The 27,798-nt window shown below is 39.9% G+C and overlaps 1 protein-coding gene across 1 annotated transcript in view; it reads right to left on the bottom strand.

The window, feature by feature from the left end:
• Nucleotides 1-75: 75 nt before the first annotated feature.
• LOC125939131 (amine sulfotransferase-like) overlaps nucleotides 76-27,798 on the bottom strand; it is a 38,002-nt gene continuing 10,279 nt past the window's right edge. Inside the window, exons 2-4 of the mRNA XM_049654656.1 lie at nucleotides 4,690-4,836; nucleotides 2,076-2,259; nucleotides 76-299 (exon numbers count right to left, since the gene is read on the bottom strand). Coding sequence (XP_049510613.1) covers nucleotides 178-299; nucleotides 2,076-2,259; nucleotides 4,690-4,836 — 453 coding nt within the window. The 3' untranslated portion in view covers nucleotides 76-177. The remainder of the gene's footprint in view (nucleotides 300-2,075; nucleotides 2,260-4,689; nucleotides 4,837-27,798) is intronic.

The raw sequence follows: 27,798 nt of genomic DNA, 5'->3' as shown, positions 1-27,798 counted from the left end.
TTCCAGCAAATGGAAAACAGGGCACAGATAGAAAATGATATAAAGGCACATATATATATTTATTAATCACTGAGGTTTGTCAATAATGAGCCAATGGTAGTCAAAGATGAAATTATACACTTCAATATATTTATTTCTGAAAGTGCTTTCTTAAAATAGTTTGCATTGCTTAAAATTCTATTCTTCATTCATATCCCAGATGAACTTCAAGGGAAAATCTTTCATTTTCCTTTGGAAAATCTTGTCAAACCTTTCATTCTGCTCAACAGTCATGTGATTTTTCCAGTCTCCAATGGTACCTGGGAGGTAAAGCAAAGAAATTGCCTCAGTGAAGATTCTGAGATGAGGGAACATGATGCCCTAGAGTTGGGAGGAACATCAGTTTTTAGTTTTTTATTTTCCTCCCCACTGAGGCCCCAGTTGCTCCTGCATATGACCATGCCCTGCCTCTCCCACCTTATGGCCAGCGAGGGGGACACAAACTCATCATGGCAATTAGGTTATAATTTAAGTAATTAGCCCAACTCCTCAGCTGTCAGCCACAGGGAAAAGGAGAAAACTCCTGCAGCTTGTTTACTATTTTGTTCCAGGTTAGCATGGGCTAGTGTTAGTTTACAGAGGTCCTTTAAAAATTCCCAAAATCAGATTTCCTTGGACAAATATTTACTGATGAGGACATGGATGCTCAGAGACATTTTTAAAATATAGCCAAGCTCATACCATTTGGAATGGCTCACCTATAATTATTCCATCTGTACTCACTGTAGGTTTACCAAAGTCTTACTTAAACTTATAGACACAGAGTTGTGATGACAAAAGAGGCTGATAGAAGAAGCAAGAAAAGAAACACTGATTGTAAAAGCACATGGAAGTGTAAACCAATAACTGAAACAGACTGAAATACTAATGAAACTGAAAATACAAATAGTGCAGGAATGGTAAAGCTAGGGCAAATGACATTCCATTACATAAGATGTAAAAGAAAAGTACGTGTCTGGGCAGAAGAAACATAAGAAAATGTTCCTCGCTTCCACAAGGAAATTTGGCTCCTGCTATTTGTCTTCTTGGCCATTTCAGTCTCATTTGCAGGTGGGTTAAAGATGTATAAACAGAAAATTTTCTTTTTTCAAAGAAAAAATTGCAAGTACAATGATAATGGCAGCTGAGAGGGGTCATAACATCTACAACATGACAGGGTATGCCGAGAGTAACAGGAAGGGGACTCAGTTTGGCTTCGAGTTACCAGTGATTCACATTGTTGAGCTGAATGGATAAAGATCTATAAATAGATTTAGTGAAGGAAATACTCATGTAGAGAAATCAAACCAAATATTTACTGTTACTATACATGCAAGCATAGAACCCTGTGATTAAGTAGAAAATTTATGTCTAAAATTCTGTATTATAGATGTCCCATGTACTGTTAGAATATCACAAAGTATGAAGTAGAATGATTGTATAAAATAATAAAAATATTCTAACATGTTCAAATTTATTAGTTTATGAAAGTAAATTCATTTAAAAACTCACTCAGGATGACGTAAGAGATATTGACCTAATGGAGATATTTCCATACATTTTTATGACGTAAGTTTCTGGTAGTAGAGGACACATGATAGTCATGCACAATACAAGAGAACAGCAAAAGTGTGTTGTTAAATCAGTCCTGGCGGAGGTTTGGGAAAAAATAGAGATGGAAGAGCAGCCAGTGATGGCCAACAGACCCACCATTAAACTCATCATCACATGTGCTCATCCCATGTTAATGGGGGGAAAGAATCTAATAGTAAATGAACATCCCTTTTGTGGCAGACATTGTACTAGTCTTTGGTGGAATTCTAGGGGCCATGGAGAAGGCCTTATGATTTTAGATTATTAATCAGATACATTCAGGGACCATATGATATATAGTCTCTTGAAGAGCACCAAGAGGAAATCATGGAAAATCATCTGTCTACAGAAGGGCACTGGGCCATGAGAGCTCCATGTTATAAAAGTAACCCAAGAAGCTGAGAAGCTACATTTTAATCCACTCATACCATCGTGTAGGACAGCCATTCACTGTTCAACCTCACCTTTGCGAAGGAAATGACCTTTAGCTTCTAACCCATATCGGGTCTTTATTATATTCTTGTAATTTGCCCGTGGGTCATATTTCATGTTCTGAAATGTGGCCTGTCTCACAATGGCATCCATTTCCTCCTCACTCAGCTCTTTCCCCAAAAACTTGCAGACTTTTGACAGAGAACCTTTGAGATCCTATAATAAATCACAGTATGATAAATTATTCACATTATAAGAAAGACTTACACATGAGTCACAACTAAATATCATAGGTACTAAGGCTGGTTTGATAAATGGAGTTGACTAGGTATTTATCCAAGGGATACAGGTGTGCTGTTTCGAAGGGGCACATGTACCCCAATGTTTATAGCAGCGCTATTGACAATAGCCAAAGTATGGAAAGAGCCAAAATGTCCACTGGCAGATGAATGGATAAAGAAGATGTGGTATATGTATACAGTAGACCATTACTCAGCAATCAAGAAGAATGAAATCTGGCCATTTGCAACAACGTGGATCAGACTAGAGGGTATTATGCTAAGCAAAATTAGTCAGTCAGAGAAAGACAAATATCGTATGACTTCAGTCATATGTGGAATTTAAGATACAAAACAGACGAACACAAGGGAAGGGAAGCAACGATAGTATAAAAACAAGGAAAGTGACAAAACATAAGAGACTCTTAAATATAGAGAGTAAATAGAGGGTTGCTGTAAGGGGTGTTGGTGGAGGATGGACTAAATGGGCAAAGGTCATTAAGGAAAGTACTAGTTGAGATGAGCACTGGGTGTTATACATAGGGGATGAATCACTGGAATCTACTCCTGAAATCATTATTGCACAATATGCTAACTAACTAGGATGGAAATTTAAAAAGAAAAGAAAAGAAAAAGCCAATACAAAACTTGATAACATACATAATGTTGAATGAAAAAATAAAACAATTTTAGAAGAAAAGAAAAAAAAGAACTAGAGCTGACCATAAGCAGTGACTTGCTTATCTTTCTTGGTAAATTAAACTTTGACTTGTCCACCGTTTTAGAACACATTTGGGTTAATTTTAGGAACGCTCATATTTCATTTTATCTGTGGTAACTTGGCAAGTATTTGGGGAGTAGCTATTGTGTCAAACACTGCCCTGCATGATGGTGCCGGTGATCAGAGGCACAACAGGGGATCAGTGCTGGGAATTCAGTAGTAGGACCTATGGGCCGAGAGTAATTGTGTAACAGATTTCAGAGAAAGTTTCAACAAAGATGAGAAATTTGTTCTGGGGATTAAAGCAAAAACAGGAGTTTTCTAGGTAGACAAACTAAAGGTATGGAATCTAGACAAAAGAAAGAATATCTGCAACACTGTGGTTGCATGGAAGGTATGAAATATCAGGTCATAGGGTATTAGAAGTTGAGTTTCCCTGGAGCTATATCTGACAGGCTTTGGGTGAGAAAGATGGGAGATGAGGTTGGAGGCAATGGATGGCCCATATTGTGAGGAAGGTTGCAAGGCTGGCCAGATACTTGAATCTCTTATTTGGTAGGAGATATGGTCTCAACAAGACAGTCTAGTCTCGCTGTCATGATACTGGGGCAGCTGGAACCCAAACTAGTGAAAACTATTCATCGGCCCTTCATCTTGCCTGCCTTTGAACTCTTTGTCTTCTTTCTCGCTAAGAGATCCCTGGGGGGGGGGGGTGTCCTGGCAGCAGTGCCCAGGCCCATTCTAGTAATGATCCTGATTGATCTAAGACCCTCATGGCAATCCAATTGTCCTCTACAAGACATTAGTCTGGGGTGGTCACATGACACCATTTTGGCATTGAAACAGAAAGAGGAAATGAAACAGAAACTTCTGAGAGGGATTTTCCTCATGGAGAAAAGGTGCAAACAGTGCAAGGCCAGAAAGCCCTTTTTCTCCCATTTCCCTTTATTTCTCCCATGCATGCTATCACCTAAGGACATGACTTTGGAGCTACAACAACCATTCTTCTAGTATGAGGGGAGACATCATAACCACACCAAATATGATATGAAGGAAAGACAGAAAATGCAGGGACATTCTCTACATGTCTGAGCTGCCACACCCAGCATCAGGATGTCCTACCTCTGGAATTCAGCCAATAAGCAGTAGAACTTCTTCTGTTTTAAGCCACTTGGACTTGACTGTCCAGGAGCTGAATTCTTTCTAATCACACACAGCCATTTTCATTTAATTTTTCTTGCAATGCTTAACCATATACAATGCAGACAAGATTAAAATTTCCCAAGAGGTGTAACATAACATGTAGAATGTTACTAGATTACATAGTGCAGAAAACAGACTTAACAATCCATGAAAGAGAGACCAATAACCTGGCTCAAAATAATCAAAGATATGCATGCCCACATACATCAACAGACAATTCCTCACACAGAGACAATCTTTGAAAAGAAAGCTCCAGTATGCTTTGGAAATGAACACCTGGTAAAGAAAGCTTAGAAGTGATACTGGAAGAACGTCTCCTGGTACACTGTATCTGGGATCTCAAATTTGATATCGTCCTTTGGATGTTCTGAGCATGAACCTTGATATTCATTCGGCCAGGATGACTTACAGCTTCAGAGAAGTCACTAATGTCACATTTCTCACCTTCTTCATCTCCTCATACATCAAGAACTGAATGTTGAAGAGGCTTTTGTGCTCATACCAACCTTTGATGTGGTCAAACCAAAGGCTTCCCAACACTGTGGGGAGAACAGATACATAATTAGGTAAATATGCTGAACCCGTTGAAAATAAGATACAGTATTAGAAGATGCAGGATGCCTCAGTAACAAAGAAGGAAAAGGAAATGTGCTGCTAGATTTCAGATTTCCACTCGCGCCTGGTTGTGGAAAAACCATCCAGCTTCCACCACGAAACAATTACATGACTCAAGGAGAAATTGGTCTCTTAAAAGCGCATTTCATATAGACAGGAAATCACCTTAACATGGGGTAAGAAAAACCAAAAGGGAACAGAAGAAGGAATCCTCTGCTTCTTCCTCTCGCTGATTCCAAAGGCACATGGAGCAGGGGGAGTTCCGGAAGATGGCGGTGTAGGAGGACGCGGGGCTCACAACGCGTCCTGCCGATCACTTAGATTCCACCTACACCTGCCTAAAGAACCCAGAAAACCGCCAGAGGATTAGCAGAAGGGAGTCTCCGGAGTCAAGCGCAGACTAGAGGCCCACGGAAGAGGGTAGGAAGGGCGGCGAGGCGGTGCGCGCTCCACGGACTGGCGGGAGGGAGCCGGGGCGGAGGGGCGGCTCGCCGGCCAAGCAGAGCCCCCGAGTCTGGCTGGCAAAAGCGGAGGGGCCGGACGGACTGTGTTCCGACAGCAAACGCGACTTAGCATCTGGGAGGTCATAAGTTAACAGCTCTGCTCGGAAAGCGGGAAGGCTGGAGGACAAAGGGAGGGAGAGCTGCTGAGCCCCCGGACGGCAGAGCTCAGCTTGGCGGGGAACAAAGGCGCCAGCGCCATCTCCCCCGCCCATCCCCCAGCCAAAATCCCAAAGGGAACCAGTTCCTGCCAGGGAACTTGCTCGCTCCGCGCAAACACCCAACTCTGTGCTTCTGCGGAGCCAAACCTCCGGCAGCGGATCTGACTCCCTCCCGCTGCCACAGGGCTCCTCCTGGAGTGGATCACCTAAGGAGAAGCGAACTAAGCCTGCCCCTCCACCCCCCGTGCACCTTGCCTACCCACCCCAGCTAATACGCCAGATCCCCAGCAACACAAGCCTGGCAGTGTGCAAGTAGCCCAGACGGGACACGCCACCCCACAGTGAATCCCGCCCCTAGGAGAGGGGAAGAGAAGGCACACACCAGTCTGACTGTGGCCCCAGCAGTGGGCTGGGGGCAGACATCGGGTCGGACTGCGGCCCGCCCACTAACTCCAGTTATACACCACAGCACAGGGGAAGTGCACTGCAGGTCCTCACCATGCAAGGGACTCTCCAAAATGACCAAACGGAAGAATTCCCCTCAGAAGAATCTCCAGGAAATAACAACAGCTAATGAACTGATCAAAAAGGATTTAAATAATATAACAGAAAGTGAATTTAGAATAATAGTCATAAAATTAATCGCTGGGCTTGAAAACAGTATACAGGACAGCAGAGAATCTCTTGCCACAAAGATCGAGGGACTAAGGAACAGTCACGAGGAGTTGAAAAACGCTTTAAACGAAATGCAAAACAAAATGGAATCCACGATGGCTCGGCTTGAAGAGGCAGAGGAGAGAATAGGTGAACTAGAAGATAAAGTTATGGAGAAAGAGGAAGCTGAAAGAAAGAGAGATAAAAAAATCCAGGAGTATGAGGGGAAAATTAGAGAACTAAGTGATACACAAAGGCACATGGAGCTATTTCCCTGCTGCGTGGAACATGAGGACTTGCTGATGAGTCACTGCAGCTGGGCACAGTGCATTACAGACTAATCTGTTAACTCTGCTGTTCCAGATCATCATCCTCAGAATCAATCCTAACGATGTGAGGTTGCCTGGCTGGCCCAGTGAATAGAGCATACAACGCTTGATCTCGGAGTTGTGAGTTCGAGCCCAAAGTTGGGTGTAGAGATTCATTAAAAAACAAATAAAAATATTTTTAAAAGTACTTTTTAAAGAAAAGAAAGTAGAACGGAACTTTGTCAAAAAGCTGGGAGGTGCCCCCTGCAATACGCAGTGCAAAGTTCCCAACCGGTATCTAAACTGAGATGCTTCTCCCTTAGCTAGAACAGAAATCTGTGTGCTAGTGAAATATTCTTTTCATATTAGATGCACATATTTTCTGGTGGTATGACTGAAATCTTGACACTCTCCTGAGAGGGAGAGAGAATGATCAGTGTTTGCAACAGTGGCTGAACTTGGTTACCCAAGTGACCCTACCAACTAGCTTCATATGTTGATTACTGACCCATGCAACTCTTGTTCAGCATCCTCTTTCCCTCTGCCATTCACTAAGTCTAAAAACACCACAAGACACCAGACTTATTACTTAGTTTATAAAACTTTAGTTACCTTTTCCTTCTAGAAATTGTTCCATAAATTCCTCAAAGGAACTTGTAACTTGTAATGTCACATTCTTTGAAAAGTGGAAATATGAGCACATAACGTCCTTAGGGTTTCTGTATATGTAAATAATCTGCAAAGAAAGGAAGTATTCAATATTTCTGAAGCTTTCATTCTGTTATATTTTTACCCTAATACCTTACAATTGGATGAAGCCTGTTAGTTGAACTTCACTCTCCTAACCATATCATATCATGCATATATTCAGCTCTTTTTTGTATTTTGCCTTATTCCCTGCAATGCCTCTCTCTTCACAATTGGCCTAGTGACTATCAATTACTCCTCAAGACATACCTCACATGGTACCTCTTCTTAACTCCCCCAGAGAGCGACAATATTCTCTTGTTCTTACATCAACAATCAAATATATGTGAAAATGCCTTTTAGCTATAAAATCATGGCAATAGGAAAAACCTACTAAAATGTTTTCAATCATCTTAGAAACTTTAGTGTGTTTTTCTTGTTTTTAATTTGGTTTTGAGAGAGAGAGAGACAACAAGCAGGAGAGAGGGGAAAATAGAACTGTTATTTTTAATTTTTTAATGTTTATTTATTTTTAAGAGAGACAGAGCATGAGCAGGGGGAGGCAGAGAGAGAGGGAGACACAGAATCCAAAACAGGTTCCAGACTCTGAGCTGTCAACACAGAGCCCGACTCAGGGTCCCAACCCACAAACCACAAGATCAAGACCTGAGCCAAAGTCAGACACATAACCAACAGAACCACCCAGGAACCCCGAGAGAGAGAGAATCTTAAGAAGCCTCCATACTCAGTGCAGAGTCCAACGTGAGGCGTCTTACTGATCACTTAGATTCCACCTACACCTGCCTAAATAACCCAGAAAACTACCAGAAGACTAGCAGAACGGAGTCTCCGGAGCCAAGCGCAGACGAGAGGCCCACGGAAGAGGGTAGGAAGGGCGGAGAGGCTGTGCGCGCTGCACGGACTGGTGGGAGGGAGCCAGGGCGGAGGAGCAGCCTGCCGGCCAAGCAGGGCCCCCAAGTCTGGCTTGCAAAAGCGGAAGGGATGGACGGAGTGTGTTCCGACAGCAAGCGCGACTTAGCGTCTGGGAGGTCATAAGTTAACAGCTCTGCTCGGAAAGCGGGAGGACTGGAGGACAACGGGAGGGAGAGTTGCTGAGCCCCGAAACGACAGAGCTATTTGGCGGGGAACAAAGGCGCTCGCCAGCGCCATCTCCCTCGCCCATCCCCAGCCAAAATCCCAAAGGGAACCAGTCCCTGCCAGGGAACTTGCTTGCTCTGCGCAAATACCCAACGCTCTGCTTCTGCGGAGCCACCCCTCAGGCAGCGGGTCTGACTCCCTACCGCTGCCACTGGGCCCCTCCTGAAGTGGATCACCTAAGGAGAAGCGAGCTAAGCCTGCCCCTCCTGCCCCCCGTGCACCTTGCCTACCCACCCCAGCTAATATGCCAGATCCCCAGCACCACAAGCCTGGCAGTGTGCAAGTAGCCCAGACGGGCCACGCCACCCCACAGGGAATCCCGCCCCTAGGAGAGGGGAAGAGAAGGCACACACCAGTCTGACTGTGGCCCCAGCGGTGGGCTGGGGGCAGACATCAGGGCTGACTGTGGCCCCGCCCACCAACTCCAGTTATACACCACAGCACAGGAGAAGTGCCCTGCAGGTCCTCACCACTCCAGGGACTATCCAAAATGACCAAACGGAAGAATTCCCCTCAAAAGAATCTCCAGGAAATAACAACAGCTAATGAACTGATCAAAAAGGATTTAAACAATATAACAGAAAGTGAATTTAGAATAATAGTCATAAAATTAATCGCTGGGCTTGAAAACAGTATACAGGACAGCAGAGAATCTCTTGCCACAGAGATCAAGGGACTAAGGAACAGTCAGGAGGAGCTGAAAATGCTTTAAACGAAATGCAAAACAAAATGGAAACGACGACGGCTTGGATTGAAGAGGCAGAGGAGAGAATAGGTGAACTAGAAGATAAAGTTATGGAAAAAGAGGAAGCTGAGAAAAAGAGAGATAAAAAAATCCAGGAGTATGAGGGGAAAATTAGAGAACTAAGTGATACACTAAAAAGAAATAATATACGCATAATTGGTATCCCAGAGGAGGAAGAGAGAGGGAAAGGTGCTGAAGGGGTACTTGAAGAAATACTAGCTGAGAACTTCCCTGAACTGGGGAAGGAAAAAGGCATTGAAATCCAAGACGCACAGAGAACTCCCTTCAGAGGTAACTTGAATCGATCTTCTGCATGACATATCATATTGAAATGGGCAAAATACAAGGATAAAGAGAAAATTCTGAAAGCAGCAAGGGGTAAACATGCCCTCACATATAAAGGGAGACCTATAAGACCCGTGACTGATCTCTCTTTTGAAACTAGGCAGGCCAGAAAGGATTGGCTCGAGATCTTTAATGTGCTGAACAGGAAAAATATGCAGCCGAGAATCCTGTATCCAGCAAGTCTGTCATTTAGAATAGAAGGAGAGATAAAGGTCTTCCCAAACAAACAAAAACTGAAGGAATTCATCACCACTAAACCAGCCCTACAAGAGATCCTAAGGGGGATCCTGTGAGACAAAGTACCAGAGACATCACTACAAGCATAAATCATACAGACATCACAATGACTCTAAACCCATATCTTTCTATAATAACACTGAATGTAAATGGATTAAATGCGCCAACCAAAAGACATAGGGTATCAGAATGGATAAAAAAACAAGACCCATCTATTTGCTGTCTACAAGAGACTCATTTTAGATCTGAGGACACCTTTAGATTGAGAGTGAGGGGATGGAGAACTATTTATCATGCTACTGGAAGCCAAAAGAAAGCTGGAGTAGCCATACTTATATCAGACAAACTAGACTTTAAATTAAAGGCTGTAACAAGAGATGAAGAAGGGCATTATATAATAATTACAGGGTCTATCCATCAGGAAGAACTAACAATTATAAATGTCTATGCGCCGAATACCGGAGCCCCCATATATATATAAAACAATTACTCATAAACATAAGCAACCTTATTGATAAGAATGTGGTCATTGCAGGGGACTTTAACACTCCACTTACAGAAATGGATAGATCATCTAGACACATGGTCAATAAAGAAACAAGGGCCCTGAATGACACATTGGATCAGATGGACTTGACAGATATATTTAGAACTCTGCATCCCAAAACAACAGAATATACTTTCTTCTCGAGTGCACATGGAACATTCTCCAAGATAGATCACATACTGGGTCACAAAACAGCCCTTCATAAGTACACAAAAATTGAAATTATACCATGCATACTTTCAGACCACAATGCTATGAAGCTTGAAATCAACCACAGGAAAAAGTCTGGAAAACCTCGAAAAGCATGGAGGTTAAAGAACACCCTACTAACGAATGAGTGGGTCAACCAGGCAATTAGAGAAGAAATTTAAAAATATATGGAAACAAATGAAAATGAAAATACAACAATCCAAACGCTTTGGGATGCAGTGAGGGCAGTCCTGAGAGGAAAATACATCGCAATCCAGGCCTATCTCAAGAAACAAGAACAATCCCAAATACAAAATCTAACAGTACACCTAAAGGAAATAGAAGCAGAACAGCAAAGGCAGCCTAAACCCAGCAGAAGAAGAGAAATAATAAAGATCATAGCAGAAATAAACAATATAGAATCTAAAAAAACTGTAGAGCAGATCAACGAAACCAAGAGTTGGTTTTTTGAAAAAATTAACAAAATTGACAAACCTCTAGCCAGGTTTCTCAAAAAGAAAAGGGAGATGACCCAAATAGATAAAATCATGAATGAAAATGGAATTATTACAACCAATCCCTCAGGGATACAAACAATTATCAGGGAGTACTATGAAAAATTATATGCCAACAAATTGGACAACCTGGAAGAAATGGACAAATTCCTAAACACCCACACGCTTCCAAAACTCAATCAGGAGGAAATAGAAAGCTTGAACAGACCCATAACCAGCGAAGAAATTGAATCGGTTATCAAAAATCTCCCCACAAATAAGAGTCCAGGACCAGATGGCTTCCCAGGGGAGTTCTACCAGACGTTTAAAGCAGAGATAATACCTATCCTTCTCAAGCTATTCCAAGAAATAGAAAGGGAAGGAAAACTTCCAGACTCATTCTATGAAGCCAGTATTACTTTGATTCCTAAACCAAACAGAGACCCAGTAAAAAAAGAGAACTACAGGCCAATATCCCTGATGAATATGGATGCAAAAATTCTCAATAAGATACTAGCAAATCGAATTCAACAGCGTATAAAAAGAATTATTCACCATGACCAAGTGGGATTCATTCCTGGGATGCAGAGCTGGTTCAACATTCGCAAATCAATCAACGTGATACATCACATTAATAAAAGAAAAGATAAGAACCATATGATCCTGTCAATCGATGCAGAAAAAACATTTGACAAAATCCAGCATCCTTTCTAAATAAAAACCCTTGAGAAAGTCGGGATAGAAGGAACATACTTAAACATCATAAAAGCCATTTATGAAAAGCCCACAGCTAATATCATCCTCAATGGGGAAAAACTGAGAACTTTTTCCCTGAGATCAGGAACACGACAGGGATGCCCACTCTCACCGCTGTTGTTTAACATACTGTTGGAAGTGCTAGCATCAGCAATCAGACAACAAAAGGAAATCAAAGGCATCCAAATTGGCAAAGATGAAGTCAAGCTTTCGCTTTTTGCAGATGACATGATATTATACATGGAAAATCCGATAGATTCCACCAAAATCTGCTAGAACTGATACATGAATTCAGCAAAGTTGCAGGATACAAAATCAATGTACAAAAATCAGTTGCATTCTTATACACTAATAATGAAGCAACAGAAAGACAAATAAAGAAACTGATCCCATTCACAATTGCACCAAGAAGCATAAAATACTTAGGAATAACTCTAACCAAAGATGTACAAGATCTGTATGCTGAAAACTATAGAAAGCTTATGATGGAAATTGAAGAAGATATAAAGAAATGGAAAAACATTCCATGCTCATGGGTTGGAAGAATAAATATTGTTAAAATGCCAATACTACCCAAAGCTATCTACACATTCAATGCAATCCCAATCAAAATTGCACCAGCATTCTTCTTGAAGCTAGAACAAGCAATCCTAAAATTCATATGGAACCACAAAAGGCCCAGAATAGCCAAAGTAATTTTGAAGAAGAAGACCAAACCAGGAGGCATCACAATCCCAGACTTTAGCCTCTACTACAAAGCTGTAATCATCAAGAGAGCATGGTATTGGCACAAAAACAGACACATAGACCAATGGAATAGAATAGAAACCCCAAAACTAGACCCACAAAAGTATGGCCAACTCATCTTTGACAAAGCAGGAAAGAATATCCAATGGAAAAAAGACAGTCTCTTTAACAAATGGTGCTGGGAGAACTGGACAGCAACATGCAGAAGGTTGAAACTAGACCACTTTCTCACACCATTCACAAAAATAAACTCAAAATGGATAAAGGACCTGAATGTGAGACAGGAAACCATCAAAACCCTAGAGGAGAAAGCAGGAAAAGACCTCTCTGACCTCAGCCACAGCAATTTCTTACTTGACACATCCCCAAAGGCAAGGGAATGAAAAGCAAAAATGAACTATTGGGACCTCATCAAGATAAAAAGCTTCTGCACTGTAAAGGAAACAACCAACAAAACTAAAAGGCAACCAAAAGAATGGGAAAAGATAATTGCAAATGACACATTGGACAAAGGGCTAGTATCCAAAATCTATAAAGAGCTCACCAAGCTCCACACTCAAAAAACAAATAATCCAGTGAAGAAATGGGCAGAAAACATGAATAGACACTTCTCTAAAGAAGACATCCAGATGGCCAACAGGCACATGAAAAGATGCTCAGTGTCACTCCTCATCAGGGAAATACAAATCAAAACCACACTCAGATATCACCTCACGCCAGTCAGAGTGGCCAAAATGAAGAAATCAGGAGACTATAGATGCTGGCGAGGATGTGGAGAAACGGGAACCCTCTTGCACTGTTGGTGGGAATGCAAACTGGTGCAGCCACTCTGGAAAACAGTGTGGAGGTTCCTCAAAAAATTAAATTAAAAATAGACCTACCCTATGACCCAGCAATAGCACTGCTAGGAATTTCCCCAAGGGATACAGGAGTACTGATGTATAGGGGCACTTGTACCCCAATGTTTATAGCAGCATTCTCAACAATAGCCAAATTGTGGAAAAAGCCTAAATGTCCATCAACTGATGAATGGATAAAGAAATTGTGGTTTATATACACAATGGAGTACTACATGGCAATGAGAAAGAACGAAATATGGCCCTTTGTAGCAACGTGGATGGAACTGGAGAGTGTGATGCTAAGTGAAATAAGCCATACAGAGAAAGACAGATACCATATGTTTTCACTCTTATGTGGATCCTGAGAAATATAACAGAAACCCATGGGGGAGGGGAAGGAAAAAAAATGAGGTTAGAGTGGGAGAGAGCCAAAGCATAAGAGACTCTTAAAAACCGACAACAAACTGAGGGTTTATGGTGGGGTGGGAGGGAGGAAAGGGTAGGTGATGGGCATTGAAGAGGGCATCTTTTGGGATGAGCACTGGGTGTTGTATGGAAACCAATTTGACAGTAAATTTCATATATTAAAAAAAAAGAAAGAAGAACAAGTATTAACTCTTCTATAAATGTTTGGTAGAAATCCCCCTGTGAAGCCATCTGACCCTGGACTTTTGTTTGTTGGGAGATTTTTGGTTACTGTTTCAATTTCATTGTTGGTAATGAGTATGCTCAAGTTTTCTATTTCTGATTCAGTTTTGGTAGTTTGTGAGTTTCTAGGAACTTACCCATTTCTTCCAGATTGCCCAATTTGCTGGCATATGATTTTTCATAATATTCTCTTATAATTGTTTTTATTTCTGAGGTGTTGGTTGTGATCTTTCTCATTCCTGATTTTATTTATTTGATTCCTTTGTCTTTTCTTTCTGATAAGTCTGGCTGGACTTATCTGGGTTTATCAATTTTATTAACTTTCAAAGAATCAGGTGTTATTATCAGTTCCACTGTTTTTTATTGTTTCTTTGTTTCTATATAATTTATTTCTGCTCTAATCTTTATTATTTACTTTCTTCTGCTTGCTTTAGGCTTTATTTGTTGTTCTTTTTCTAGATTCTTTAGGCATAAACTTAGGCTGCATATGTGAGATTTTTCTTGCTTCTTGAAGTAGACCTGTGCATATACTTACATCATATGTCTGCTTGTGCTGCATCCCAAAGTTTTGGGGCCATGATGCTTTCATTTTCATTTGTTTCTATGTATTTGTAGAATTCCTTTCTTGGGGTGTCTTTGTGGCTCAGTCAGTTAATCGTCCAACTCTTGATTTTAGCTTAGGTCATTTTCTCATGGTTCATGAGATCGAGCCCTGCATTAGGCTGTGTGCTGACAGTGCAGAGCCTAATTGGGATTTTCTCTTTCCCTCTCTCTCTGCTCTTCCTCCACTTGGTCACACACATACACATGCATGAGCCTTCTGTCTCTCAAAATAAATGAATAAACTTACTCAAATTTTTGTCCTTAATTTCCTGGTTGACCCATTGATTCTTTAGCAAGATGTTCTTTGACCTCCATGTATTTGTGGTCTTCCAAAATTTTTTCTTATGGTTGACTTCAACTTTCATAGCATTGTGGTCTGAAAATATGAATGGTATGATCTCAATCCTTTTGTACTTGTTGAGGTCTGATTTGTGACCTAGTATGTCATCTATATTGGAGAATGTCCAATGTGTGCTCAAAAAGAATGTGAATTCTGCTGCTTTTTGATAAAATGTTCTGAATGCATCTGTTTAAGTCCATATGTTTCAGTGTGTCACTGAAAGTTATTGTTTCCTTGTTGATTTTCTGCTTGGATGATCTGTCCATTGATCTAAGTGGGGTATTAAAGTCCTCTAGTATTATTGTATTATAATCAATGTGTTATTTATGTTTGTTATTAATTGTTTTATATATTTTGGAGTTCCCAACTTGGGGGCATAAATATTTATAATTGTTAGATCTTTTGTTGGATAGACCCTTTTGTTATGGTATAGAGCCCTTCTTCATCTCTTCTTACAGTCTTTGTTTTTCTGATATAAGTATTGCTACTCTGGCTTTCTTGTAACTTCTGTTTGCATAATGGATGGTTTTCAATCTGCAGGTTTCTTTAGGTCTAAAATGAGTCTCTTATAGGCAGCATAAAGATGGGTTTGTTTTTGCTGTTGTTGTTTTTAATTCAGTGTGACACCCTATTTCTTTTGACTGGAGCATTTAGTCAATTTACATTCAGAGTGATTACTGATAGATATAAATTTAGTGCCATTTTACTACATGCTACACTGTTGTATCTGAAAATTTTCTCTGGTCCTTACTAGTATTTGTTGCCTTTTGTCTTTCTTTCCCACTCAAAGAATCCCCCATTAATATATCTTGCAGCTCTGGTTTAGTGGTCAGAAACTCATTTACTTTCTGTTTGGGAAATTCTTTATCTCTCCTTTTGTTCTGAATACTGGATAGAGTATTCGTGGATGCATATTTTTTCCATTCAACACATTGAATATATCATGCCATTCCCTTCTGGGGTGCCAAGTTTTTATGGAGAGCTGTGCTACTAATTTTCTTTGTCTTCTCTTGTAAGATAAGGAATTCTTTTGTCTTGCTGCTTTTAGGATTTTTTCTTTATATTTTCCAAGTTTGACTATGATATTTGTTTTTAATTTTTTAAAATATTTATTTCCTTTAACAGAGAAAGATAGAGGTAGAGAGAGAGAGCGAGCACAAGCTCTGGGGAGGGGCAGAGAGAGAGAGGGAGAGAGAAACCCAAGCAGGCTCTGGGCTGGCAGTGCAGTGTCCCATGCGGGTTTGATCTCACAAACTGTGAGGTCATCACTTGAACTGAAATAAAGGAGTTGGATGCTTAACCAACTGAGCCACCCAGGCACCCCAACTATGATATGTCTTGGTGTTGGCCTGCTTTTGCTGATTTTTATGGAAGTTCTCTGTGCTTCCTAGATTTGGATATCTCTTTCCTTCCCCAGGTTAAGGAAGTTTTCAGCTATAATTTCCTCAAATAAACCTTTTGTTCCCCTTTCCTTCTCTTCTTCCTCTGAGGCTGCTATGATATGAATATTATTATAATTTATGGAGTTACTGAATTCCCTAAGTCTACATTCATGATCTAATATTTTTCTTTCCCTCTTCTTTTCAGCTTCAGTATTTTCCATAATTTTATGTTCTCTGTCACTTATTCATTCATCTGCTTCTTCCATCCTTATAGTCATTACAATCAGTTCGTTTCGAATCTTGGTTATGCATTTTTCATTTTTCCTTGACAAGTTTTTAGGTCTTTAATCTCTGTGGTAAGGAATTCCCTGCTGTCTTCTATGTTTTTCTCATGCCCAGCTGGTATCATTGTAATTATTGCTTTAAATTCTGGAACATGAATATTATATCTGTCTCAATGAGATCAGTGGCCATTAACTTTTCTCGTTCTATCTTTTAGGATGAATTCTCCTGTCTTGGCATTTTTAAATTTATTTTATTAACGTTGATTTATTTTTTTTGGGGGGGTGGGTGGGGAGAGAGAGAATGAGAGAGAGAGAGAGAGAGAGAGAGAGAGAAAGAAAGAAAGAAAGAAAGAGAAAGAAGGAAAGAAAGAGGGAGTGGATAAAGAGAAGCTGAACACAGGTATTTGAACTTTTGAATCTCTGCAGAGATTTTTGCATCATACTGTTGAATCTCTGCAGAAATGTGGCATGATTGGTACCCGTCCCAAAGCTGTGATACCACCTGAAGACACAGTGTCTGTCAACTGGGAAAGGTGGAAGTATGTAAGCAACCTTTTTAGAGCTTCCTAACAGTGGATTTTCATTGAGTTTGAGCGCCAGCTGTGGTAATACGTAGGCACATGTGGTCGTGGTCCTCCCTGGGCAACACTGGAGGACTACAACCACCAATATGAAGGTAGTGGGAGGACCAGATGAGGTGCATACCACCTGCCCCTGCCAGCAAAGCATGTGTGCCAAAGAGTGATCTTGCTCACCATGTGCTGCTGATTAGCATGGATTATTATTTTTTTTAAATATAATTTATTGTCAAATTGTCTTCCATACAACACCCAGTGTTGTTGGCTCATCCCAGCAAGTGCCCTCCTAAATGCCCATCATCCACTTTCCCCTATCCCCCATCCCCCCATCAACCCTCATTTTTTTCTCTGTATTTAAGAGTCTCTTATGGCTTGCTTCCCTCCCTCTCTGTAATTTTTTCCCCATTCCCCTTTCCCATGGTCTTCTGTTATGTTTCTCAAGATCGACATATGAATGAAAACATATGATATCTGTCTTTCTCTGACTGACTTATTTCGCTTAGCCTAGTACCCTCCAGTTCCATCCACGTTGCTGAAAATGGCCAGATTTCATTCTTTCTCATTGCCAAGTAGTATCATGTTGTATATACATAAACCACATCTTCATTATCCATTCATCAGTTGATGAGCATTTAGGCTCTTTCCATAATTTGGCTATTGGTGAAAGTGCTTCTATAAACATTGGGGTACATGTGCCCCTATGCATCAGCACTCCTGTATCCCTTCGGTACATTCCTAGTAGTGCTATTTCTGGGTCATATAGTAGTTGATTTTTACTTTTTTGAGGAACCTCCACACTGTTTTCCAGAGTGGCTGCACCAGTTTGCATTCCTACCAGCAGTACAAGAAGGTTCCCGTTTCTCCACATCCTCGCCAGCATCTATAGTCTTCAATTTGATCATTTTAGCCGGTGTGAGGTGGTATCTCAGTGTGGCTTTGATTTGTATTTCCCTATGATGAGTGATGTTGAGCTTTGTTTCATGTCTCTGTTGGCCACTTCTTTGGAAAATTGTCTATTCATGTTTTCTGCCCATTTCTTCACTGGAGTATTTGTTTTTTTGAATGATGATTTTGTTAAATTCTTTATAGATTTTGGATACTAACACTTTATCCTATATGTCATTTCCAAATATCTTTTCCCATTCTCTCAGTTGCCTTTTAGTTTTGTTGATTGTTTCCTTTGTAGTGCAGAAGACTTTTATCTTGATGAGGTCCCAATAGTTCATTTTTGCTTTTAACTCCCTTGCCTTTGGAGATGTGTCAAGTAAAAAATTGCTGTGGCTGAGGTCAAGGAGGTTGTTGCCTGCTTTCTCCTCTAGGGTTTTGATGGTTTCCTATATCACATTTAGGTCTTTCATCCATTCTGAGTTTATTTTTGTGTATGGTGTAAGAAAGTGGTCTAGTTTCATTTTTCTGCATGTTGCTGTCCAGTTCTCCCAGCACCATTTGTTAAAGAGTCTTTTTTTTCCATTGGATGCTGTTTCCTGCTTTGTCAAAGATGAGTTGTCCATACATTTGTGGGTTCAATTCTGGAGTCTCTATTCTACTCCATTGGTCTATGTGTCTGTTTTTGTGCCTATACCATACTGTCTTGATGATTGCAGCTTAGTAGTAGAGGCTAAGTCTAGAATTGTGATGCCTCCCACTTTGGTTTTCTTCTTCAATATTACTTTGGTTATTTGGGTTCTTTTGTGGTTCTATACAAATTTTAGGATTGTTTGTTCTAGCTTTGAGAAGAATGCTGGTACAATTTTTATTGGGATTGCATTGAATGTGAAGATTGTTTTGGGTCATATTGACATTTTAACAATGTTTATTCTTTCAATCCATGAGCATAGAATGTTTTTCCATTTCTTTGTGTCTTCTTCAACTTCCTTCATAAGCTTTCTATAGTTTTTAGCATATAAATCTTTTACATCTTTGGTTAGATTTATTCCTAGGTATTTTATGGCTTGTGGTGCAATGTAAATGAGATCAGTTTCTGTATTTCTATTTCTGCTGCTTCATTATTGGTGTATAAAAATGCAACTGATTTCTGTACAATGATTTTATACCCTCCGACTTTGCTGAATTCATGTATCGGTTCTACCAGATGGAGAACTTGTGGAGTCTGTCAGGTTTTCCATATACAGTATCATGTTGTCTGCAAAAAGTGAATGTTTGACTTTTTCTTTGCCAATTTTGATGCCTTTTATTTCTCTTTGTTGTCTGATTGCTGATGCTAGAACTTCCAACACTATGTTAAACAGCAGTGGTGAGAATGGACATGCCTGTCATGTTTCTGATCTCAGGCGGAAAGCTCTCAGTTTTTCCCCATTGAGGATGATATTAGCTGTGGGCTTTTCATAAATGGCTTTTATGATGTTTAAGTATGTTTCTTTTATCCTGAATTTCTTGAGATTTTTATTAAGAAAGGATGCTATATTTTGTCAAATGCTTTTTCTGCATCGATTGAGAGGATCATATGGTTCTTATCTTTTCTTTTATTAATGTGATGTATCACATTGATTGATTTGTGACTACTGAACCAGCCCTGCAGCCCAGGAATGAATCCCACTTGATCATGGTGAATAATTCTTTTTATATGCTGTTGAATTTGATTTGCTAGTATCTTGTTGAGAATTTTTGCATCCATGTTGATCAGGGATATTGGTCTGTGATCCTCCTTTTTTTTTGGGTCTCTGTCTGGTTTGGGAATCAAAGTAATGCTGGCTTCATAGCATGAATCTAGAAGTTTTCCTTTCATTTCTATTTTTTGAAACAGCTTGAAAAGGATAGGTATTAACTCTGATTTAAATGTCTGGTAGAATTCTCCAGGGAAGCCACCTGGTCCAGGACTTTTATTTTTTGGGAGATTTTTGATAACTGATTCAATTTCTTCACTAGTTATGGTTCTGTTTAAATTTTCTATTTCTTCCCGTTTGAGTTTTGGAAGTGTGTGGGTATTAGGAATTTGTCCATTTCTTCCATGTTGTCCAGTTTGTTGGCATATAATTTTTCATAGTATTCTCTGATAATTGCTTGTATTCCTGAGGGATTGGTTATAATAAATCCATTTTCATTCGTGGTTTTATCTATTTGGGTCCTCTCTCTTTTCTTTTTGAGAACCCTGGCTAGAGATTTATCAATTTTGTTTATGTTTTCAAATAACCAACTCTTAGTTTCATTGATCTGTTCTACTTTTTTTCTGAATTCTATATTGTTTATTTCTGCTTTGATCTTTATTATTTGACTTTGTATGCTGGGTTTGGGATGTCTTTGTTCTTCTGCTTCTAGTTCCTTTAGGTGTGCTGTTAGATTTTGTATTTGGGGTCTTTCTTGTTTCTTGAGATAGGCCTGGGCTGCAATGTATTTTCCTATTAGGACTGCCTTTGCTGCATCCCAAAGGGTTTGGATTGTTGTGTTTTCATTTTCATTTGTTTCCATATATTTTTAAATTTCTTCTCTAATTGCCTGGTTGACCCATTCGTTCTTTAGTAGGATGTTCTTTAACCTCCATGCTTTTGGAGGTTTTCCATACTTTTTCCTGTCGTTGATTTCAAATTTCATAGCACTGTGATCTGAAAGTGTGCATGGTATGATCTCAATTCTTTTATATTTATTGAGGGCTGTTTTGTGACCCAGTATGTGATGTATCTTGGAAGATGTTCTATGTGCACTCAAGAAGAATGTGTATTTTGATGCTTTGGGCTGAAAAGCTCTGTATATATCTGTCAAGTCCATCTGGCCCAGTGTATCATTCAGGGCCATTGCTTCTTTACTGATTTCCTGCCTAGATGATCTGTCCATTCATGTAAGTGGAGTATTAAAGTCCCCTGCAATTACCACATTCTTACCAATAAGACTGACTATGCTTCTGAGTAATTGGTTTATATATTTGGGTGTTTTCAAATTTGGTGCATAGACAGTTATGATTATTAGCTCTTCCTCATGGATAGGCCTTGTAGTTATTATATAATGCCCTTCTTCATCTCTTGGTACAGACTTTAATTTAAAGTCTAGTTTGTCTGATATAAGTATGGTTATTCCAGCTTTCTTTTGACTTCCAGTAGCATGATAGATAGTTCTCCATCCCCTCACTTTCAATCTGGTGTCCTCAGGTCTAAAATGGGTCTCTTGTAGACAGCAAATAGATGGGTCTTGTTTTTTTTTAATCCTTTCTGATACCCTATGTCTTTTGATTGGAGCATTTATTCCATTTACATTCAGTGTTATTATTGAAAAATACGGATTTAAAGTCATTGTGTTATCTGTAGGTTTCATGCTTGTAGTGATATCTCTGGTCCTTTGTGGTCGTTGCAACATTTCACTCACAGAGGACCCATAGGGTCTCTTGTAGGGTTGGTTTAGTGGTGATGAATTCCTTCAGTTTTTGTTTGTTTGGGAAAACCTTTTTCTCTCCTTCTACTCTGAATGATAGGCTTGGTGGATAAAGGATTCTTGGCTGCATATTTTTCCTGTTTATCACATTGAAGATTTCCTGCCATTCCTTTCTGGCCTGCCAAGTTTCAGTAGATAGGTCTGCTACTACCCTTATGTGTCTATCTTTGTATGTTAAAGCCCCGTTCATCCCTCGTTGCTTTCAGAATTCTCTCTTTATCCTTGTATTTTGCCAGTTTCACTATATGTCATGCAGAAGGTCAACCCAAGCTATGTCTAAAGGGAGTTCTCTGTGCCTCTTGATTTCAATGTCTGTTTCCTTCCCCAGATTGGGAAAGTTCTCAGCTATGATTTGTTCAAATACACCTTCAGCCCCTTTCTCTGTCTTTTTTTCTTCTGGAATTCCAATGATACATGTATTGTTACATTTGACTGAATCACTTACTTCTGTAATTCTCCTCTTGTGATCCTGGATTTTTTAAATCTCTCTTCTCAGCTACCTCTTTTTCCATAATTTTATCTTCTAATTCACCAGTTCCCCCCTTTGCCTCTTCAACCCGTGCTGTGGCCACCTCTGTTTTATTTTGTACCTCATTTATAGCATTTTAAAAAATTTATCATGACTATTTTTTAGTTCTTGGTCTCTGCAGCAATATATTCTCTGCTGTCTTCTGTGCTTTTTTCAAGCCCAGCGATTAATCTTATGACTATTATTCTAAATTCTTGTTCAGTTATATTGTTTATATCTGTTTTGGTCAATTTTTTAGCTGTCAGTTTTCCCTGGGAATTCTTTTGAGGAGAGTTCCTCCATTTCATTATTTTGGCTAATTATCTGTCCCTTATGAGTTTGAAAATCTTGTTATGTGCTCAGCATCTGTGAGCACTGCTATGTTAAAGGGGGGTCATACACTGTCTAGGACTTGGCCCTTCAGGAGGTGTTTTTTGGAGAGTGTTACTTGCACTCTGTTATTGTGACTTTGGTTATTTCATTTCCCTCCTCACAGTGATGTTTCGACCCTCCACCAGATGTGCTTTGATTTTTTCCTTGAAGTAGCCCTGGAAAGGAAAGCAAACAAACAGAAAACAAAAACACACAAAGACACAAACACATCAAACAAACAAACAAATAAACAAAAACAATCCAAAAGCAAGAAAACAGAAACACCAGCTACAAGAACAGGGTATAGGTGGTGCTGATGGAAGAGCACATACAAGGAGAAAAATGACTGGGATGGGGAAAAAGAAAAAAATAAACATTGACCAGGAAGAGAAACTAAAAGTCTTAATCCAGAGAGAGAGAGAGAAAGGAAAATATAGAAGCAGTGAGGAAAAAGAAATGAAGATAAAGTTACCCAGACAGAAATTATGCAGGTGATTATTCCAGAGAAAGGGAAAGAAAAGTAAGAAGGAGGTGTAGAACAAGTATCAAGAGAATGGATTAAATGTCTGCTTGAACAAACCAATAACCAGAGTAACCAGCCTAGTGGAGGGAAGAGATAAGAAGGAGAAAAGGAAGGAAGAATATATCTATATAACAAGAATTGTCCTAGAATTAATCCAGGCAATGAGCAACACTGGTCTGGAGGAGGGGGCCATCGGGTTCCTCAGTGTCTATCCCTGCTCCAGTAGAATGCAGTGACCTATTGTGGAAGGCTGTGGCTTGGTATAGGCAGGTCCTGCCTCTACTGTGGGCCCAGGAGAGCTATCCCAGAGGCCCCACCTTGGGATGACACCCACTTATTCTGTGACAAACGTCCACTCTAATAGGAATTAAGAGAAACAATCATCATAAGAATTTTTTACATCCCACTTACAGTGAAAGGTCCAAATTGAGGCATCATCTTTTCCTTTCTGTCTCCATGTGGGTCACAGGGCCTCCTTTAGGGATTTATAATGAACACTATTTACTTAAGTGGACATCATGGACACAGTAGGAAACATGGTGATGGCGAAAAACATGGGAGGTGACTCCTTCAGTAAAATTCCTATTTCTTTGCTTCTATTACCTGATGTACTAGGAGTGGGGTTGTGGAAGGAAATCTAGAGGCAGGCATAGAAGATAGTTCAAAAGTCCCATACATGAAGCAGAAGAAAGCACAGAAGAGTCAAAAAATAAATTTGTGGGACAAATGCCCACAGAGTTTCAAATGGAGCATCTTCTTTAAAGGAAAAATAAAAGCAATATTTGTTTTCTTTCATCTATTCTGCATTTTTTTATATGAAAATTCTGTTCAGATGAAATTATCAGTATACTTATTATAATACCAAGCTCTGATAAAAACCTGATGGCACATCTATGCATTTTAGAGAAATTTGTGCATCATTGAAAATGAAATTATTTCTTTTACAGGAACCAGCTGGTTTCAGCAGTTATTAAGCTTGATTTATTTTGAAGAACATCGCAAAGGCATTGGGAATCTGGAAACAGTTGATCGAGTCCCCTTCTTCGAGTACAACTTTCGAAAAATGGATTTTGTTGAAAGACCATCTCCTCGTCTCTTCGCTACCCACCTCCCATACTACTTGGTTCCAAGGGGGCTGAAGAACAAAAAAGCAAAGGTAGGAAATAGACCATGGCTGCTGAAAAATAACTGCTCTTTTTTTATTGTTTCATTTCATTTCATTACATTGATACTGCACTCATCTAGCTGTTGGCAAATGTGGCATTTCACATACTTAAAGTTTCAATAGCCATTTGTGTTCTTATCTTACAGTATGAGATTTTTATCTTGCACCCTTTGTTTTCTGATTATATAAGTAATACATCTATTAAAAGATAAAAGAGTATATTTGTGTGTATTTAATGTAATGTATAGAATGTATTATAATATCATGTACATTATATATTATATATCCTTTAATTTTTTAATTAGCTGTATTACCAAGTATATATAAACTGCTAACAATTCCTTTTTCTTTTCTCTGTGTGCCCTCCTTGCTTCCTTTAGACACTTCCAAACTATTTTGCCCACTTTCTCTTCAAATGTACCTAGTTCATTGGAAGTCCTAGGAAAGTTCAGAGCAAATCATTTGTCTCTACTGAGTGATCAGTCACCTCCATCTATTGATAATTTCAGCTCTTGGCTCATTTTCCTCCTTTCTACCTCTTCTCCTGTCACTCATGGGATTATTTCAAAGTTGATGTGCATTGTCTCTGGCTGGCCAGACAGGAGTGAAGCCAAATTGCACCCAAAGGGTCAACATGAAGGAAGCACTCCTTGTCAGGGCCACACAAGTGCAGGATTTCCTCCTTCAGGTTGACCCATCAGGCTCTGCACTGTCCTCCCATACCCCTAGCCCTGCCAGGTCTCTCAGGGTTGACTTCAACTCCAGCTACTTTTTCTTCCACCAACTTCAGTAACCCTCTAAGACAACATATGTGTTATAAACTGCCTTTTTTAAATGACACTATTTGCTGTCTGATGGAATACATACTTACCTGTGTATTTATTGTCTGTGTTTCTGGCCAAAATGGAAATTCTTGAGAGAGATGGAGTTCGCAATGCATATGTACATTGAATAAATTATAAAAACGATCATCAGTAATTGCCCTAACATGAATCTTGACTTTAAGCACCTTGTTATCTGAGTGCTGTCTCCTTTTCCTCCTACTCCCTTCAGGTGTCCCTTGCAGGGGTGTATCGGCATCTTCAGGTCTCCAGTTCCCCTCTCCCTCCACTTCTTCCCTCTCACTCAACATTTGTCCATACAAGATATGTCCATACATATCTTTAATTTCTCCTAACCCACCAATGACTCTATATTTCACATTCAAATCCCATTTGTCAAAATCTCTTCCTCCATTCAACTCTGTTATGATCAGCTGCCAACACCTAACTCTGATGAAACAAAGTTGTTGTATATTAGGACCTATGTTCATGAAAGTCCTAGTGTGATATGAAAAAACCAAAACACTTAAAAAGTGTGTCTTGTCTTTACATTTGTGGTCACAATTCTCACATTTTACTTTTTAAAAACTATTTTGCTTCCACCCTTCCCAAAATGACTCTTTGATGCTTTTTTCTGTTCTCAAAGCTCGACAGCATTCTGCTCACCTATCCCGGAAAAGGCTATCCAATAAACCATTCCCAGTAGATACCCTCCATATCCAAAGCCTCCGCTCACTGCCTTCCCTCCTTAAGAAGAAAAGGTGGAGTGTGTAGACACTTTCTATTCTTATTACATATCTGCCCCTCCACTCATGGTTTGAATCCCTTTTTGGATCAGCTTTCTCTATCCCACTGTTTCACAAATGGGAGACATTTTCGTTGCCAGAATATTGGCAATATTTGTAGGCATTTGTGGTTAGAGTGGTGATGGTGTTATTGTTAGTGGTTGAGGCCCAGGATGCTGATGTATGCCTTATGATGCTCAAGGTAGCCCCAACAACAAAGAGTTTTCTGAGAGTAATGTCCATGGTGCCACTGTTGAGAGACTTGCTCTATTCTCAAAGATTTTGCTTGAAAAATGTAACATTCATTTTTTCATTCATCACCGATTTCCTTTTGTTTAACTGGATCATTCTGTTTGACCCCAAATCAAGTTTTCATGTAGCACATTTTAACAATAAAACAAAACTTGTCTTTCTCCATTTCACTTTCAGCTACTTTCCTTCATTTACTGTTTGAGGTCAACTTAAAAGTATTTAGCCTCACTCTCCACTCTTTCATTGAATCCTGAATGTCAATGTCACTTTTTTTTTAATGTTTATTTTTGAGAGACAAAGAGACAGAGCACAAGCAGGGAGGGGCAGACAGAGAGAGGGAGACACAAAATTCAAAACAGGCTCCAGGCTCTGAGCTATCAACACAGTTCCCAATGTGGGGCTCCAACTCATGAACTGTGAGATCACGACTGGATGCTTAACTGACTGAGCCACCCAGGCACCCCTCAATGTCACTTATTTTTTATAATTTTCAAAAAGCAGGGATTATTTCTTGATCATTTTACTTGGCCTATTACTGACATCTGACATAATTGATCACTTTCTACTTCTTTAAACATTTTCTTTTCCTGCTGTTCCAGATAGGACATTTCTGGTATCAGCCTGTCTCAGTAGACACTTAGAGCATACTCTATCCAGCAACCAATTCCTCTCCTCATATTTCATGTCAGCGGAACTCTCATTTTGTTTGGGTTTGTATCCTCTGTGTGCTTTTGGCCTGATAGTTTAATCCCCGGCTGGGGAGAGGGTACAATTTAGTTGGTCCAAAGCCTGGTTTTGGTACCAGGAATCTTGCAGTGATTTATTCAGATACAGGTAAGTGACAAGCTTATGAGCAATGACACAGGTAAAGAAGTTTCTTCTTTCAGAAGTTTCATGTCTTCTCGGAGAAGGTTTCTTCACTCTTTAAAGAGACCATGGGGATGAAAAGTAGTAGCCATCTGGGACATGGAGGAGATTCAACAAGTCAGAGTAGAAAAGTGGGAGACTCTAAGTCTATGATAGCATCAAGATGATGAGTTAACCCAACCTGCTGTACTCACATCTTGGCCTTGGTGTTCTGTGAGAAAAGTTGATAACTTTACTATTTAGGAAATGTTATTTGAGGTTTTTTTTTCAATATATGAAATTTGTTGTCAAATTGATTTCCATACAACACCCAGTGCTCATCCCAAAAGGTGCCCTCCTCAATACCCATCACCCACCCTCCCCTCCCCCCCACCCCCCATCAACCCTCAGTTTGTTCTCAGTTTTTAACAGTCTCTTATGCTTTGGCTCTCTCCCACTCTAACCTCTTTTTTTTTTTCCTTCCCCTCCTCCTTGGGTTTCTGTTAAGTTTCACAGGATCCACATAAGAGTGAAACCATATGCTATCTGTCTTTCTCTGTATGGCTTATTTCACTTAGCATCACACTCTCCAGTTCCATCCACGTTGCTACAACGGGCCATATTTCATTCTTTCTCATTGCCATGTAGTACTCCATTGTGTATATAAACCACAATTTCTTTATCCATTCATCAGTTGATGGACATTTAGGCTCTTTCCATAATTTGGCTAGCGTTGAGAGTGCTGCTATAAACATTGGGGTACAAGTGCCCCTATGCATCAGTACTCCTGTATCCCTTGGGTAAATTCCTAGCAGTGCTATTGCTGGGTCATAGGGTAGGTCTATTTTTAATTTTCTGAGGAACCTCCACACTGCTTTCCAGAGTGGCAGCACCAATTTGCATTCCCACCAACAGTGCAAGAGGGTTCCCGTTTCTCCACATCCTCGCCAGCATCTATAGTCTCCTGATTTCTTCATTTTGGCCACTCTGACTGGTGTGAGGTGATATCTGAGTGTGGTTTTGATTTGTATTTCCCTGATAAGGAGTGACGTTGAGCATCTTTTCATGTGCCTGTTGGCCATCT

Source organism: Panthera uncia (genome assembly GCF_023721935.1).
Source record: "Panthera uncia isolate 11264 chromosome B2 unlocalized genomic scaffold, Puncia_PCG_1.0 HiC_scaffold_24, whole genome shotgun sequence".
In the NCBI taxonomy this organism is placed as follows: domain Eukaryota; kingdom Metazoa; phylum Chordata; class Mammalia; order Carnivora; family Felidae; genus Panthera; species Panthera uncia.
Note: the sequence above shows the minus strand (reverse complement) of the source record. Positions and strands in the feature narration are given on the sequence as shown.